General features: G+C 40.3%; 1 protein-coding gene across 7 annotated transcripts in view; it reads right to left on the bottom strand.

The window, feature by feature from the left end:
* Positions 1-36: 36 nt before the first annotated feature.
* Positions 37-15,715, bottom strand: part of LOC133140654 (dematin-like) — a 30,687-nt gene continuing 15,008 nt past the window's right edge. For 4 of the 7 annotated variants that reach the window (XM_061260741.1, XM_061260739.1, XM_061260742.1 and 1 more), the window contains exons 2-16: positions 15,014-15,072; positions 12,981-13,041; positions 12,168-12,248; positions 11,474-11,629; positions 10,394-10,438; positions 8,793-8,925; positions 8,577-8,621; positions 8,162-8,311; positions 7,437-7,576; positions 6,865-6,970; positions 4,715-4,779; positions 4,449-4,494; positions 3,616-3,973; positions 2,976-3,056; positions 37-2,411 (exon numbers count right to left, since the gene is read on the bottom strand). In XM_061260741.1, the coding sequence (XP_061116725.1) occupies positions 3,909-3,973; positions 4,449-4,494; positions 4,715-4,779; positions 6,865-6,970; positions 7,437-7,576; positions 8,162-8,311; positions 8,577-8,621; positions 8,793-8,925; positions 10,394-10,438; positions 11,474-11,629; positions 12,168-12,248; positions 12,981-12,992 (1,044 nt within the window). In that variant the 5' untranslated portion in view covers positions 12,993-13,041; positions 15,014-15,072 and the 3' untranslated portion in view covers positions 37-2,411; positions 2,976-3,056; positions 3,616-3,908. The other 3 variants (XM_061260740.1, XM_061260744.1, XM_061260745.1) reach the window with 3 other exon arrangements.

Genomic DNA, 15,715 nt, shown 5'->3' with positions numbered 1-15,715 from the left:
ACACCTTGAATCAATGATGTAACCCAGACCACTAACTAAATTCAATAATTATTTTTTATTTTATTTCCAACACACTTTCACATAAAAAAAATTAGAAGTTGAAAATGAGGAAGCTGCAACAATTACTGTAACTAATGCCCTCTGTCTGCCATGGCAGAAAGCTGATTGTGCATTGAAATATGTGACACTTAGTGACCTACTGAGACTGTGGCATGTGGTATAATGAGTCATAAGGGAGGGCTAGCAGTTGACAGAAACGATCATGATCACTGGCGTTACATCGGTGCAGGGAGCGGAAACAAAGCGAGAGCATTATTATGTGCGTTAAAATGTCAAATGTCCAATTAACATCATCTCCTATTTGTGCAAACCCAGACCTTGTTGCTGAAAACAAACACAACGCTTTTGGCGAGGCACCAAAAGAAAGAAAAAATAAACCTGAAAAATCCTTATCATAAGTTGATATGTGCTGGGAGACCATTATAGATGAACTGGGGCTGGGAATCCAGAGTGCACCCATTGTGTCTGACGTCCTGTCTGTTCAACACACCTCACACTTTACGGTCATCAGGAAGAGCTCTGACAGCCCTGCGCTGGTGTCTTCACAGGTCACCTGCACTGGAACCAAGGGGCAGGGCTCGAGTGAAACAGAGAAGCTGGACGGCTGTCGTGCACGTCGGCTGCCATGATGTTTTGTCTGGCTCTCTATCCCAGCGAAGGAAAAAACCTCAGTGCAACAGGTGCTATAAGCCACAGAGACCCGAGGCCACAGGCGTCATCTCTGTGTATGTCTGGGGTGGAGAGCCGTGTGGCGCTAAGGGGTCATCGAGCCAACATGGCCGTGACCTTCCCTGTCACACACCTGTCGTGGTCCCTCCTCACACAGTGACCGCTAGACGGGTTTCATATCAGAGTCAGTGACTGTGGTTCTGTCCGTCCTCAACGAGTCGGGCTCAGGGAACCACGTTTCCACCTTTTTGACTTATACTAATGAAGACAAGATGTTTACTCTACATTCTTATATTGATATATATATACTTGTAGAAAGAATGTAAAGTCATGCCAAAACCTAGGTAGAAATAATATACTTTGCTCACAAACAAACAAATGTTGTACATTATTTGTTTTTATGTGGAACCATAGCAGAAGAATGCCTAAAACTATGAATGAAATTTCAAATACTTTAATATCATGAGCCTGGCTTCGCTGAAATTAATGTAAGTAATAGGCTGTGGAAAAACAGGAAAATTTTGTAGATGTAATATTCATTCACTTCATAATTTATCCTATAAAACAGGAATACTGCTCTTGTTAAACACAAAGAAAACCTTAAAGGTGTTTGAAAACATGATAGCAGCAAGACTGAAATGACAAGAGAGGGAAGAGATGAAGTCTATGCTTACACTGAGCTGTTCATTCCAAGTTAGAGGAAATACTAGGGGAGGTGAAACATATATAAATCTGCCAAAAGCTGTGACACTAAAAAGTCACTTTTATCTAAAAGTATTCCGTCACCTCATATGTTTACTGAAAATAACAGTTCAATGGAACTGTTCCCTTTCTTTTAAAGACATTTTGGTAAATAATCATAAGTAAATGATAAAAAGTATTAATGAAATAAACCAAAATTATTTTTCTTTCCATTTTCAAAACTACTAAATCTAAATCTATTAAAATCATTGCAGAAAAATTAATAAGACCATCCTTTCTGCTGGTAGATCTGTCTTTGTGACAGAATTATACTGCTTATTCTTAGCCAACACACTAAATTGTAGTTGCTAAACTGAACATCCAATGATTGATGGCGACGTCAATCATCAATTTTGTGGCAGTGTTCGCGTGTTAAGTGTGAACTGAGAAATGCGTTTCGTATTAGGAAATACTAAACTCAATAAGTTCTACCTTCCCAGACAAGTCCCTACAGGAGGGAAGTAGCCAGAACTGAATCACTCAACCATATCAGGCCACTCTTTGAGCCTGCCCATAAGGACATCTCACAGTAGTAAAGCCATCTTTGCAAGGTACGGGCAATTTGTCATTATTCCCATATGCTCCTACTTTGCAGCTGCAATTTGAGAGAGAGGAAAAAGATATAGTGGCTTTGACCTTTGATAAGACTGTTGATAGCTGATTCTATGTAAATACAGCCAAGGACGAGAGTTACTTCAGATTACACACAGCACGGCTGTGGCAATCAAATGACTTTTTTGTCCCTTCCTAGAATTTTGTGATTTAATTTGTTTCTTAAACATATACGTTTGCCTCATTTCCCAGGGAGCGCAGAGGCTTGTGTTTGGCTAAAAGAGAGAAACTTTCTTCTTCATGTCATGGCGTTTCCAGAGAGAAAGTTGATTGAATTCCTCGATGGGCATTCCAAATAAGTGCTGAAATTCCTCTGGAGCCAGATGCCGCTGTAACGGGCAAATGAAGGGGACAGAGATCCACAGTCAGCTCCTTTAAAGCGTTATGTCCTAAAGTACCCTACAGTCAGGATAAATGCCTGTAGACACCCCTTTCCCATTACTGTGTCCCTTTAAATCTAGCATTATCATGTCAGGCTTGTCACATAATTTTGATGTCATGAAAAATATCTTATCCTTTTTTCTTGCTATTGTCTTTTTTACACACAATGTAGACTCCCATCCAGTTCTGTTCATTGTAAATATTTCATAGCTCAATGACTAATAAAGTTGATGAAAAAGCCAATGTGACTAAAACCACAATGTTGCTCTAGAAATTCCTGAGAACTATATTGTTTGAGGTTTTTGCACTGCACTGAGGATACGCTGTTTATGACAGTTTTGCATATGTAATAAAATGTATACAGCTTGCTGGCTGGCAGCTTCATAATGTGAAAAGCTGGCAGATTTTTACACTGTGATTCCTACAGCATATGTACATGTAGACCATAGATATAGCAGCTCATTGCCTCTGTACATACAGCTGAGCAGGCATGCACCTCCTCATCTTCCTACCTCCAGTCTCATCCTGTCAACCCCTGGTGGGAGTTTGCTTCTGCCTCTGTGGGTGACCATGAGCATTTCATACGGGTAAATCTGTGAACAGCACAAGTGCCCAGCCATTACAACACACCGTCTGTTTCAAAGCAAACCCGGGATGCCAACAGTGGGGTTAATAGGGTTAATAGAATCTGATAAAGCACTACCCAGTATTTATCTGATATAAAGCCATTTCCATGCACAGCTCATGCTGTATATATTCAAGGATTTCCCCTTTTACCTGGCCTTTATCAAATTACTATCATCTCCAGCCTTCTCCACTCATAAAACATAATTTCCTTTCTTTCTTTAATCTTTTTGGTTTTTGTTCTTTTCTTTTGCTAAGACAAAACGAGGGAATTGAAAACATCAAGCAATCATCTTTTTATAAATACCACCTTCAAATCTTTCAGTTCCAAAGCAAAATCTTGCCCCCTTTTTTCATTTTATTTATCTTAGTCACTATGGATGAAGGACTACACAAAGCGATGAAATGTTAATGGATATACCAATCAGACAAAGCGTAGTCTACCCTGAGAGTGGGACAGGCTTCAGTTTGGAGTATGAAAGCTTTGAGGCGCTGCTCAGAGCATTGTGTTAGTCAAGGCCCTCTCACCTTCTGTTCCAACATACTGGGCAGTGAGTTTCCTCTGTCCATCCTCCCTCTCTTAGCCTCTCCATTCTACAGACATACCCAATACAGAGGAGACCTGCGTGAGCACTCACTAACGCACTCGCAATGTCTTTTCCACACAAACGCTCCTCTGGCAGCTGCTTACATAAGCAATGAGCCTCACAATGACAATTAATAAACAATGTCATGCCAATGAAAACCCAGAACATCTCACAAGTGTGCAAAGTGAAAAATTAAAAGTTTAAAGAAAATGAAAAAGAACATACAGTACAGATTTACTGAAATAACTGGTTGAAGATGAAGAAGTATGTACTGCATATGAGCTCTCCTACCTGGAGACCTGTTGGACCAAGAGAAGAGAACATAGGGGTTTGGATCAGAATGGTCAGACAATGTTATCTTAAACTACATTTGCTGACTGCTGTTAATGTTAAGTCACTCTCTTTTTAAACACTTCAGAGGTAGGTGGACTGCCTGCCAACATTACAATTTAGCATTATCTTCATATGTTTCAAAGTTTTATAAACACACGTAAATACACTAATGATTGTTTTATTCATACTAATAACAGTAAGCAAATGCATGCTATATATCCAAAAATACAATCTCCTCCTATAACAGCAATTATTTTATTTTCTCCGCACACGTTATCCTGTTGCATGTTAAAATGTACATTTGTTTGTATATATCTCCGTAATTCTTATTTTCAATACTGTACAAATATTTACTATTGCTGTCATGCGTAAATTTATTTTTCGAAATTCCAATTGCAAATGAAATAATTCAAATGAACAATGGTACATTTCCACCCTTACCTGTTCCTTCCTTCTCACTGTCAGGAGAGAACTCAGCCGAATCCAGCTATGAGCAGAGAAAAGCCAGCTTTTAGAAGGCAACCTGTCCCCAATACATGACATAACCAAGAACACCCACAACAAATGGTGCCAGCTGGTAATCAAATAGATACTTATTGCCGCTGTTATGTACAGAATGACTCTGCTTCATACTCATCATAAGGCACAAATTAAGTACAACAGCAAATATACACTGGCATTGCACATGCTCATACTGCCACACCCACCCTGCTGAGGCCAGTCCTGCTGCATGCTGGGAGAGAGACCGATTTGGAGGCCCTTGAAGACGATCCTATGAGAAATTCAGACAGTGAAACAGCATTCACTTTCAAGGAGTCACGTTGTATTTCCACAGTGCTTTTCTCCTATTGCGACACAAAATTAATTTGTACATTGTCTTGCCGTAGCATGTAATCCCTCTCCAGTCTTGTGAGGGTAAAAACACACCATGTTCTTACGATGACATAATAGTGCTTTACACAAAGGGTAAGCTGTACCATGAAAGTATTAATAGAAACGCAAAGCACAATATCATTGTGTAATGCCATTCATGACAATACTGTGCAACTTTAATTCATCCTATAAACTAAATGGATAAGTGCATATCAAACTTTTGTGCCTTTCAAACTTTTGAAATGGCAGAGGAAGGATTCAGTTATCTCTTGGGGCCTAATGTTTTTAATGCACTAAATTTCACTCAGGCATTTGAACTAAAAGATTCCCCTTCACTGTCCCTGGCATCTGAATTACAGACTAATCACAAAACATTTCATGTAAATGCAAAAGTTGGCAGAAGTTTCCTTTCCGAATCATGTTTATCAGACCATCCACAAAAGGTGACCTCACTCTGCACTGAAAGTTACTATGCAAATGTATCTGTCTTCAGATGCCACTTTGTACACAATATCATAAACTATTGTCATTGGCATTGCAGGTTTTAGAGCTGTCTAGTGTTTATATCATGAATGCAGAAGCAGAGAAAATGTCTAGGTTGCAAAGCAATCATTGCCTTGGAGCAGCATAACTTATACAGTAACCGTGCATAGTGCAAACATTACACAAAGAATGCAATATAAGAAGTCTGTAAACAAATCTTGAATTCCAGGACTCATAAATATCAATAGCAAATAGGCCAGACATTGCTACAAGGACCTGTGCTGGTAAATTTTTATTTCATTAGACTTCATTTGGATAGTTATGTTAGTCAATTTTCTTTATAAATAGCCATTGTACCTATATTTGTTATAAGTATCCACCTTCAAATTCACATAGCACCACCCACAAACCTTCCACAATGTCAACATAAAGCAGTCAAGGTTTTTGCCAACAAATGCTGCTAATTGCTGTAATTGGCTTTTATGTAACATGCACTTCCCAATGTCAAAATATTATGGCACTGAAATCTCCAGCCGCCCACAAAGCCAGCTCCCCAAACCCCCACCCCCCATTTCACTTGCAACAATGCACAGTTGCAAGCCATAACTTCAGAGACAGGGATTCAGTTCTGAAGTGCTGTGACCAGCTCAGGCCACTGGGTGTCCTCAGAGGTCTGGCTCCAACATCATCAACCCGCTCTGCCTTCAAGAATTCCTGGTCCCCAAAACAGAACATTCTTGTCCCTGTCAGTTTCCATTCCCCAAATCGAACTTAATATGGAGAGCAGCCTGACAGCTGTCTGAAGGAGATGGCGACATTGTCATTAAACCAGTCCACTGGGGAGGAGAGTGGGAAAGGGAGGGGCTTTTATTGGAACGAGTCTAGCTTCTCACAATATTTGCTTTAAATGGGAGACTCAGGATGGGTCCGGCATGCTGCACTGAGGGAAATAGGGAATGGAGAGGAACGAAGGGCCAAATGGAGTCTCAATGGAATCAGTCATGATGCCCTTTTAGCCCGTGGAGAAGCCCATGGAGGAATGCCTGACATTTTAGAGAGTATGTCTGGAGCTGATGTGTGGGTGAACAACATATTTGTCACATGACATAGTCTGGCAGAACGGACATGGGGATGTCTGAGGACACACAGAAACACAAGCATGCTCAGACACGGACAAACGCTTGGTAGTGAGGCTTAAAAAGGCTTAAAATCCAAATAACTTCAAAAATACATTCTACTAACTTCCCATTCTCTCAGTCTAATTGAGTCACTCCAGCCCCAATAATTTCCTACAGATTTAAATTCAAAATGATATGTCAATGTTTACCCGTTGAAGAGAAGAATTCATCATACTGTTTTCATTCTGATGAAATCAGCATGATGCTCTCCCACCCAATAACTCTCCCACCCAATAACCTCAACAAAACAATGCCCACACAAACACACACACACACACACACACATGTACAAACACAAGTGCACACTTGTTGCTCAAACTAACCCAGGTGCATGGGTGTTCTATCCGGCAGTGAGCGGGTTTTCCTGCGAATGGGGACCGAATTCTCAATTTCCTCCTTCAGGATCAATTTTCCCAAGTTGGATTGGATCTGGAACAAAAAGAGTTTTATCACTGCCACTCAAAAAGGCCCTTTTCCCTCAAACATCAAATATTCTCTTCACTCAGAATATTTTTTTCACTCAGAGTTACTTTTACAAAGACGTGTATACATGCAAGTTCAATTTATAAAAGTAGATACAGGAATACAGAAATAATTATAAAATGGACAGATGTACAATCTCTCATACACAGCTATTCTGTATATGAAAACATTCAATATAATATTTTAATGACATAAAAAAACCTTTGATGATACGCTCCAATGAGGTATATTACCACATATAGTGCAGCAACTGTATATGCACAGTATGTATCTACCATATCTACAGGTATATGTCCTAGATATTATATAGCCAACAATGTATACTATGTTGTGATAAACAGCATGGTTAATATACTGTATCCTTGTATGCTATAGTGAGTGCAGTCTGGCTTCCAATCTTTGTATCCTGTACCTTGTTGAGCTCCTGTCTCTGAAGCTGCCTCAATCTTGACATGTCCTCAGACAAATCTCCGTCATCATACTCTTCATCCTCCTCGTTCCCGCCCCCCTCCGCTCTCCTCTGCGAGGCGGCCTTCTTCCTCCACTCCGTCTCTGTAACAGCACGGGGGAGGAGGTATCTGAGAGAGAGAGGCCCACTGCCCCTACACAGCCTGAGAGACGGAGCCTCTACACCCACAACATTCACCTGCTGAGGGGGGAGCGGAGCATTCCACAGCCTTTCAGCTGCAGTGCATTCTGGTAGAGAGCTACTGTTAGACTATGAAGCAGCTGCTTAGTGTTTCTTAGTACACCACATCTCAGCATTATCCCCTAAGATAGGGCCTGGTTTTGTCTTTAACGTCTATTTAAACATACTGCAAATACAACTTGAACTCTCATTCAATCCAAACACATTTCTGTCATTAATTTGGTAGCAGGACTTTCCAAACTGCTGTATGAAGAAAAATCACTTCCATCTAATTGTAAGTCAAAGGTGAAATGTTTCTGAATTTTAGCCAAGCTTCAATAAGCGAAATAAGTTAAAAGAAGTTTGGAATTGGGCACCGCATGGGGCTTGTTACAGATATGTATGACTGATGTCAGTGCTGATGTTGGGACACAGTGGAGTGCAGAGAGGAGGTGGAGGAGAACTGAGTGAGGAGCGTGGAGCCCTGAGTGAGGAGGTGCAAGGCATACCCACGACAGCCAGGGAGGGCGGGCAGGGCCAGTAGTCTGTCTCGATCTTGGAGGGCAGGGTAGGATCAGGTGGCTGGGCAGCAGGAAATTTGGAAGACTCAATGATGAGATCCTCTATGTGTTTTCCGTGCGGGACCGACGCAGAGACATCTGCACAGGGACACAGGGACACAGGGACACAAGGACACAGGTAGCAAGAGCAGCTGGAATGATTCAGTTCACAAAGTACAAATGAAAACCATTCATAGGCAAGTCAACCGGTAGAGCTTGGCTGTGTAGCTATGCCAAAAGCAACTCAGGCTTCCGTATGATTTGTGAATTGTTTTATACAGAATTATCTCTTCAATGAAAGACAAAGAGAACATTATCAAGCACTAACACAAGAAATCAGCAAATCCAAATATGCATTCAGTACCTTGTTTGTAAATTGGAGGCTTTTTATAAATGTTGGTCCCGTTGTCTGGAAAGAAAAAAGAAACAAAAATGCATCAAAATTAAACATGGTATTCACCCAAACCTTATTTAGAACATTAGGCATGAGAATATGAGTCAGGTACTGGCAAACAGGCATGGCAAGCCCACAGCACCAGGCCCTGGGAGGGTCCCGTTAGCGTGGAAGGGGGGACTGTACCAGGCCTGTGAAAGTGCAGTATGGGGCCCTTGGAAGAGCTGCTGATTTTGTGGGGTTGAGCTGTGGACTCCAGTGAAGACCCCCCAGGGGACTTCTGCTCGGGCCAGTCCCTGGGCTCCTTGCTGGCAAAAGTCTGGTAAAACAGAATAAGGGCAGTGGATGAAGCTCCTAAGATCTATAGTAGAGGATCTGTCCATAGTCGACTTCCATACCCACTCTGATAACAGACATCTGTATAACTGCGTTCTATGTTATTCTTATTCTTTCAATGAGATTTTGAGTTTGGATTTCTTTATTTCGCCTGGCTGTGTTTGCTAGAGATGAGTAAAAGACTTTTGCCTTCTACAGTAGCTCAACATTGGCTCTTACAGTAAGAGCATATAATGGCAACCATTTACCATTTACAGTAGATCCTACCACTTTGCCTGGACAGCTACAGTCAGACGAAGCGTATGTCTGTATTCCATCAATTCTAATCTAATCTAATTTCTTTAACATTACCCAATTAGTTTAACATATTTCAAACCCAGCTGTACATCCCTCTTAACAATCTAATCTTCATGATATAGGCAATCCTAAACCCCAACATTTAGCATGTAGTTAAGCTAATGGCAATATAACACCAGACAACAGTAAAGTGATCACATCTATAACTGTGCTGAGAGATACGTCAATATAATGATTCATCCCTGGGTGTGTGGGTTTTCAAAGGGATGCAAGCCTGACAGACGGATATATGTTGTTAAATCAATGTCAAACCTTTGCACACTGGAATTAATTTTGTAGAGGACTGGAAAACAAGGTCCGTTTGCCAGACATGTTCCCTGTAGATCGTGATATATAGCACTGTATGTGGTGTTATGTGATTTAAACTACATAGGCAAGAACTATAAATATAATAAGAAGACTGGCAGCTATTTCACACACTCTAAATCTCACCCACAGCAGATGTCACATAAAAGACTGCCCTCCTTTAATTCTACACATTCATAAATAACCAGGCCAAAATGTCAATCCCCCACCGTTGCAGTAAACACCAGTGGATGAGTTGGCAAGCTAGAGAAATTTCTTTATTGAAATTACTTTATTTTAACTGTCCCAGATATGAATTTGATTGTTTTGCATAAATAATCAGATTGTCCATTTAAATAAAACTCACTTGTGACCAGCTAATTCATTTTTATTTGACTGCCTGTCATATGACAGCATTGCCTTAGTGCCTTTCCCATATAATCAGTCATAATAAATAAATAAAATGGCTGAACATTAAAAAACAATCCTTGCTACAGTAAAATTATTTAATGTAAAGCAATCTGTATTAATGTTTAAAATATTTGTCGAAGTGCAGAGGTAGATTCACTGCAAATGTACTCTATGGCTTAAAGGACACTATTAGCAAAAACAAAATGCACACAGCAACATTGACACATCTTTCCTGATTATTGGTTAAACTGCAAGTTAGACAGCACTGAAAACAGCAAGGTAGCAGTATTAGCGCTGAGCCCATAGGGACACACAGTAACGTGGTCCTGAAGCGAGGCCTCGCGGCTTCATATTCAGGGTAATCATCCCTCTGAAAGCCCAGGCGCCATTCATCTTACCTCAGGGGAGGGTGGGGGTGAGATGGAGCGGGGCGACATTGATCTCTGATAGACGAAAGAGTGGGGGAGGGAGAGAGAGAAGGGTGCGGTTAGCTGTCTCACCTTCATAGCGTTATCACCAGGGCTTTACTGGACCACTGCCCCATGACCATCCCTTCACCACTCTCAGGGTGAAGGGCACAGGGCTCAGAAAAGCTTCACTCCCATTTGACAGAGAGAAAAGCCTCACAGGTCCCACAGACTGCTCAGTTGGATTTATTCAGCATGTGTAAATAAGACTGCTGCAAAGATGGCCTAGTCAGAGCACTGCCTAGCATCACTTCGTAATTCTGAAAATTATGCTGCACTGACTATACTCAACAGGGGACAGCCATGGCAAGGAGGTTATACAAAATAACAAGTAAACAAGACAAGGACACGGACAAGTAAAAAAAACAAAACAGGAACAAGATCCCTGAATTCATATTTTTGTCTTTCATGCATTAACAGCAGTACGATAGAGGCACAATCACCAGTCTCATCGTTTTGCCGTTCTGGCAGCAATATATATGACAAATATTTAGGTCAGGCAAACAGGCTATTCAATTTAATCCTGAAAATGTCATAAAAATATGTTTGCCAGTTTTTTATTAAAAAATATTTGTATTTTCATAATACTTTTGGTGGCGTTTACACCAAGGTCATTTCGACACAGAGAAAAAGGATTGAATTCATTAAAGTATGTAACAAATGACTGAACAGACAATGCAACAATATAACACACAAATTGGGGGAACAAAGACTAGCATGTGTGTCTTTGTGTGAAACCCTTCTTTCCCTCATCCAAGCTAATGCCAACTGTGTGTCACCCCAAAGGATGTACGGCCAGGATTGTCAAGGACTCAAGGGTACACCACTGACTCAAAGACTAGTGCTGGTTCTGGTAGCTCGGTGGGCCACATTCTTTTTTAAGATCAGCATCAGGCCTGTATCTTAAAATAAGTGTGTATACGCCATTTTATTACGTACGCTAAGGTGTTTTGGTATACAGAATCACATGGTGCGGAAATAGTGATGAATTGTGCTGTAATGAGTGCCGACCTCTCGACTCCTTGGCAACTCAGATCTTTCGAGGGAGGAGTAGTTGAAGTGGGGTTCATAGATCATTAAATCTGGCCGCTCAATGTCGAGTATGGCTTTGTCTTTGGGGATGGCTGCCAAATCCTTGTAACCTATGACCTGATTGTCCATTTTTGCCTGAAAAAGGAATAAAAAAAAGATAAATTTACAGTGTGTTTTCTGATCCAGTAATTATTCAGTGTTATTCAACACCAAAGTTCTTCTGCATCTGAAGTTATTCAGCACTGATCTACATCTGAAGAGCAGTAGAAGACAGAACTGGGCCAGAATATGCAAATATTTTGGTTCGCACAGAGTTGTACATTTCCTCATTGAGAAGCAAGCATATAAAAAATGAGAGCTGTCTTTCAAAAGCCTTATATCAATTTATCACAATTTTAAGTTCTTGGCCAGATATAAGAGGAAATCTTGTTGCTGGTCTTTTCAGCTCCAGAAGACCAACCACAAGTATTAGTATACCTTGACTGACACCGACAGAAATGCCAAAGAGTCGTATCCCAAACCTGTTCATCGGCAAAGGTTTGACTATGGATTGAGAATGTGTCTAAAGAGATCACTTTAAACCAGATTTGATACAATATAAAGGATGGACCTTGACTGTGGTGTGATATGGGAAGCAGAGAGTACACAGTAAGCAAGGTATTGGCCCTCTTACCACAATGGTGACAGCAGGGGAGCCAGGGACACTGGGCCCCCGGGAGGAGCTCACACTGCCGGGGGAAGTCCGGGTCTGCTGCTGCACCAAAACACAGGGTCAAAGGTCAAAGGTTGGACTACCGTTACCTCAGCACCACAGGGAAATGCGAAACGAGTAGCCCATTCCCCTCAAAACAGAAAGCATTTTTGAGACACAACACAAAGAGAAAACAGGAAAGCAAACAAAAACAGCCAAACCATTCTCAGCAACACAAAACTAATTGATGAAAGGAAAACTAACCCTGTCAGCTCACCAAACCCCTCAAGCAATGTAAAATGCAGAATGAAGTTAGTAATAAACGGAAAGGCTGCACTGATTCAACAGTCTTTTCAGTAATTCTTCTGTGCTCCTTCAAATACCACAATAGCCCTGAAGCTAATGTCTTCCATATTTAATGTATTGCACATCAAACAAGTTTACTTAAATAGGCACATATTACTACAGAACAAAGGAATCTTGAGAAAATATCATGGAGCCACTGAGTACTCTAATATAAGCTGAATAAATGTATTGTATGAAGGAGTGGAATTTTCTGCACACAACTGTAACTGTCCTACACATTCCAGAATCATCTTGCTTTTAGAAGAAAACATAAACAAGATACTGCTGATCTTGTCGCACATCTCATGATGATGTTGATTATGATGGTGGTGGTGATCGTCATCATCATCATCATCGTCATCAAAAAAACAAAGTCTTATGAATACAGTGTTAAACTGAAAACACCTATACAAAGTTTACCTAAAGAGATTAAATGAGTGACATCATTACCTTCTGCATCATTTTGGAGGACTAAAAAGCTGTTCCCTTGAATTTCAGCAAGATGTTCTTTCTAAGAAAGAGAAAAACACATCCTTCATTATCACATCATATTGTCAAGCACCAATGGCATTCACCGCTGTGGCAAGTTTATTGACTTGGTAGAGAGATTAGATTCAGTGTGGCATGCATATTATGGCACTGGTGCTGGAAATTAGGTCATAAAAGAGATAACTGTAGTAGAATAAAGGTCACCAGAGCAGTGGGCTGAACACAATAATGTTTATCTAACCGGATCCAAATTTTCATTTCTAGTACATTTGATTTACATGAAGTCATTGCCATTTATGTTATACACTACTAACCTTATGCCTTCAATATACAGTAAGTATTCAATAAATAAGTTAATTACTGTGAATTGATTATTAGCAAGCCATCCCACTTGGTGTTGGAAACATTTTTAACCCCCCAGCCCCCAGCAAGAGGGCAATTTCCACCTATTTTGTACTAGTCCTATAAAAGTTTATTGCAGTAAATTTACTAAATGGTTGAACACTTAAATTATAGAAGAGGCTTGTAGCATTCAGAAGAATTAGAGACAGGACAAATTTATGTCAAAGTATTTACATACAGTGTACACAAAAATTAGAATAAAATGCATAAATATGACAAAATGTTTTATAGTTTAGCACTGAATATCGCAATTGTAATAGCTTTTTTTGGCTGCAACATAAAAAATTCAATCTCAAACTTGATGTCAATTTGTGTACAAAATAAGGTAAAGATATCAATATATTTGAATAATTCCATGCAAGTTTTCCACAAAACTGCACTCAAATCTCTCCATTACATTACATTAATGGCATTTCGGCAGACGCTCTTATCCAGAGCAACATACAGTTATCTATAGCAAGTACAGCAAGTTTTACATTAGTTTGGTACTGAAATACGTCAGGGTTGTAAACCTTAAGCGTGGCATGGGGGAGCTGCTGTTTCATTGCCCTGCATTGCAAATAAGAGGCTGATAAGAATCTAAACTGCTGTTCTCCCTAGCGAAGAGTCTTTTTAACAATTTGGCATCGCCGTTTTGTGGTTTTATCACGTCACAGATTTTTGTATGATATAAATAAGAATGCAACAATAATTTTAGACATCGACGACTCAGCCACAAGGGGGCAGTGTAGCTGGGGTTAAAGGAAACCAAAACATGTTCAGCACTGTAAATGTAATTTCTGTACAGCATATCATAGTCAGCCAAAATACAAAAGACACAGAAATGAGCCCTTTGTTCACTTCTTCCATTGAAATCTACCTCTGTTTAAAATGGGCAATTTCCTGCTGTAGCACTTAACCAAACACATATTCCTTCTTGATTCATATCAGATCTATGGTGACTGTTGTAGGTCATACTGGATAAATGGAGTAAATTGGTCTGCAGTTATCACAAGGCTAATCTGTCCCATACAGCCCAATGCAGATAATTACTGTAATGCAACCAGCTGTATTTCAACAGACTTAATAATACATACACGGGAGTTGCTAGGGAGGTTGTGCCATACTCCATTAATGTAATGGATGAAAGAGTGTGGTCATTTGACTATCCCAGGGGATACTATTTTCTATCAAAAGACAAATACCAAGTTAATTTGCCCTTATAGCTGTAGATTTGTTTCACCCATCTACAAAATTACAATGTTTTATCTAAATGTATCAGGGGTTTCAGGAAGTCTCTAGAAGGGGTATTATATTATATAAATGGGGGAGGAGAGAAAGAACGAGGGAGAGACAGAGAGATAGAAAAAGAGAATGGAAGGCTCTCTTTTCTGTCAGCAGGGATTGATTGCTTGTCCCATCCCCCCTCGCTCTAACTGTAACGGATGGATTAGTTTATCTCCCACAAACTGCATGAGGTTTAATGCTGTGGATAACATTGCATTAATTCACAGACATGACAACAAAATGGTTTTCTTCAAAAATAACTGCAGCATGCTCTGATAATCTGTATTAAGGTTTAACTATGGAACACATCCGACAAACTGTCTTACCTCAGATGGCCAATTGAGTCATTGCAGTCAGATGGGGTTTTCTGAACCCAAAGTCAGTTCTGAAACAAAGATTACATGTTTACTATAGAACCTGCGTTATGGTCATTCTGAATGTATATTACAGTACAGTGGCAAATGACACATTTTATTTTCATCCTGTAGCAGATGGTCTTGGGGCATTTACTGCACTCAGATTTACAGCTGTCATAGAATAGCCCCCTGGTACTATTTCACAAGGCAATATTTCAGTGTTTCACGGCTTTGTCATGAAGGCAATATCGGCTCTGACCCCCTAATGGGAAATCAGATGTGTTACAAAGGTCAACCATATTTCAGGCCTCCAAGATTGAAAACAGCACACTTTTCCCCCTGCAGTTACATAGCCAATCTGTGAAATCTCTTTCACAGCATCAAAGCATCACTTAGCATCATATTAAAACCACTCCCAACAGCAATGCAACACATAGACTTCAACCTTCTGTGTAAATCAAAGAAGCGGTTTCCTTCAACCTCAGCACTCTGCCTACGTCTCCACTGGAGCTGAGGGTGCAGCAGAGACCCTCTAAGACCATTTGGTTTGATGGTTGTTCCACCCATCAAATGGTATCGATCCACAGTGGCTCCTTATCGTCAGCACATTCTTAATAATTCATACCTTAATGTAACCTCACCTTGCTGGCAAATGGCTTGTTTTTCACATTG

This window comes from Conger conger, chromosome 11, assembly GCF_963514075.1.
Source record: "Conger conger chromosome 11, fConCon1.1, whole genome shotgun sequence".
NCBI lineage: Eukaryota > Metazoa > Chordata > Actinopteri > Anguilliformes > Congridae > Conger > Conger conger.
Note: the sequence above shows the minus strand (reverse complement) of the source record. Positions and strands in the feature narration are given on the sequence as shown.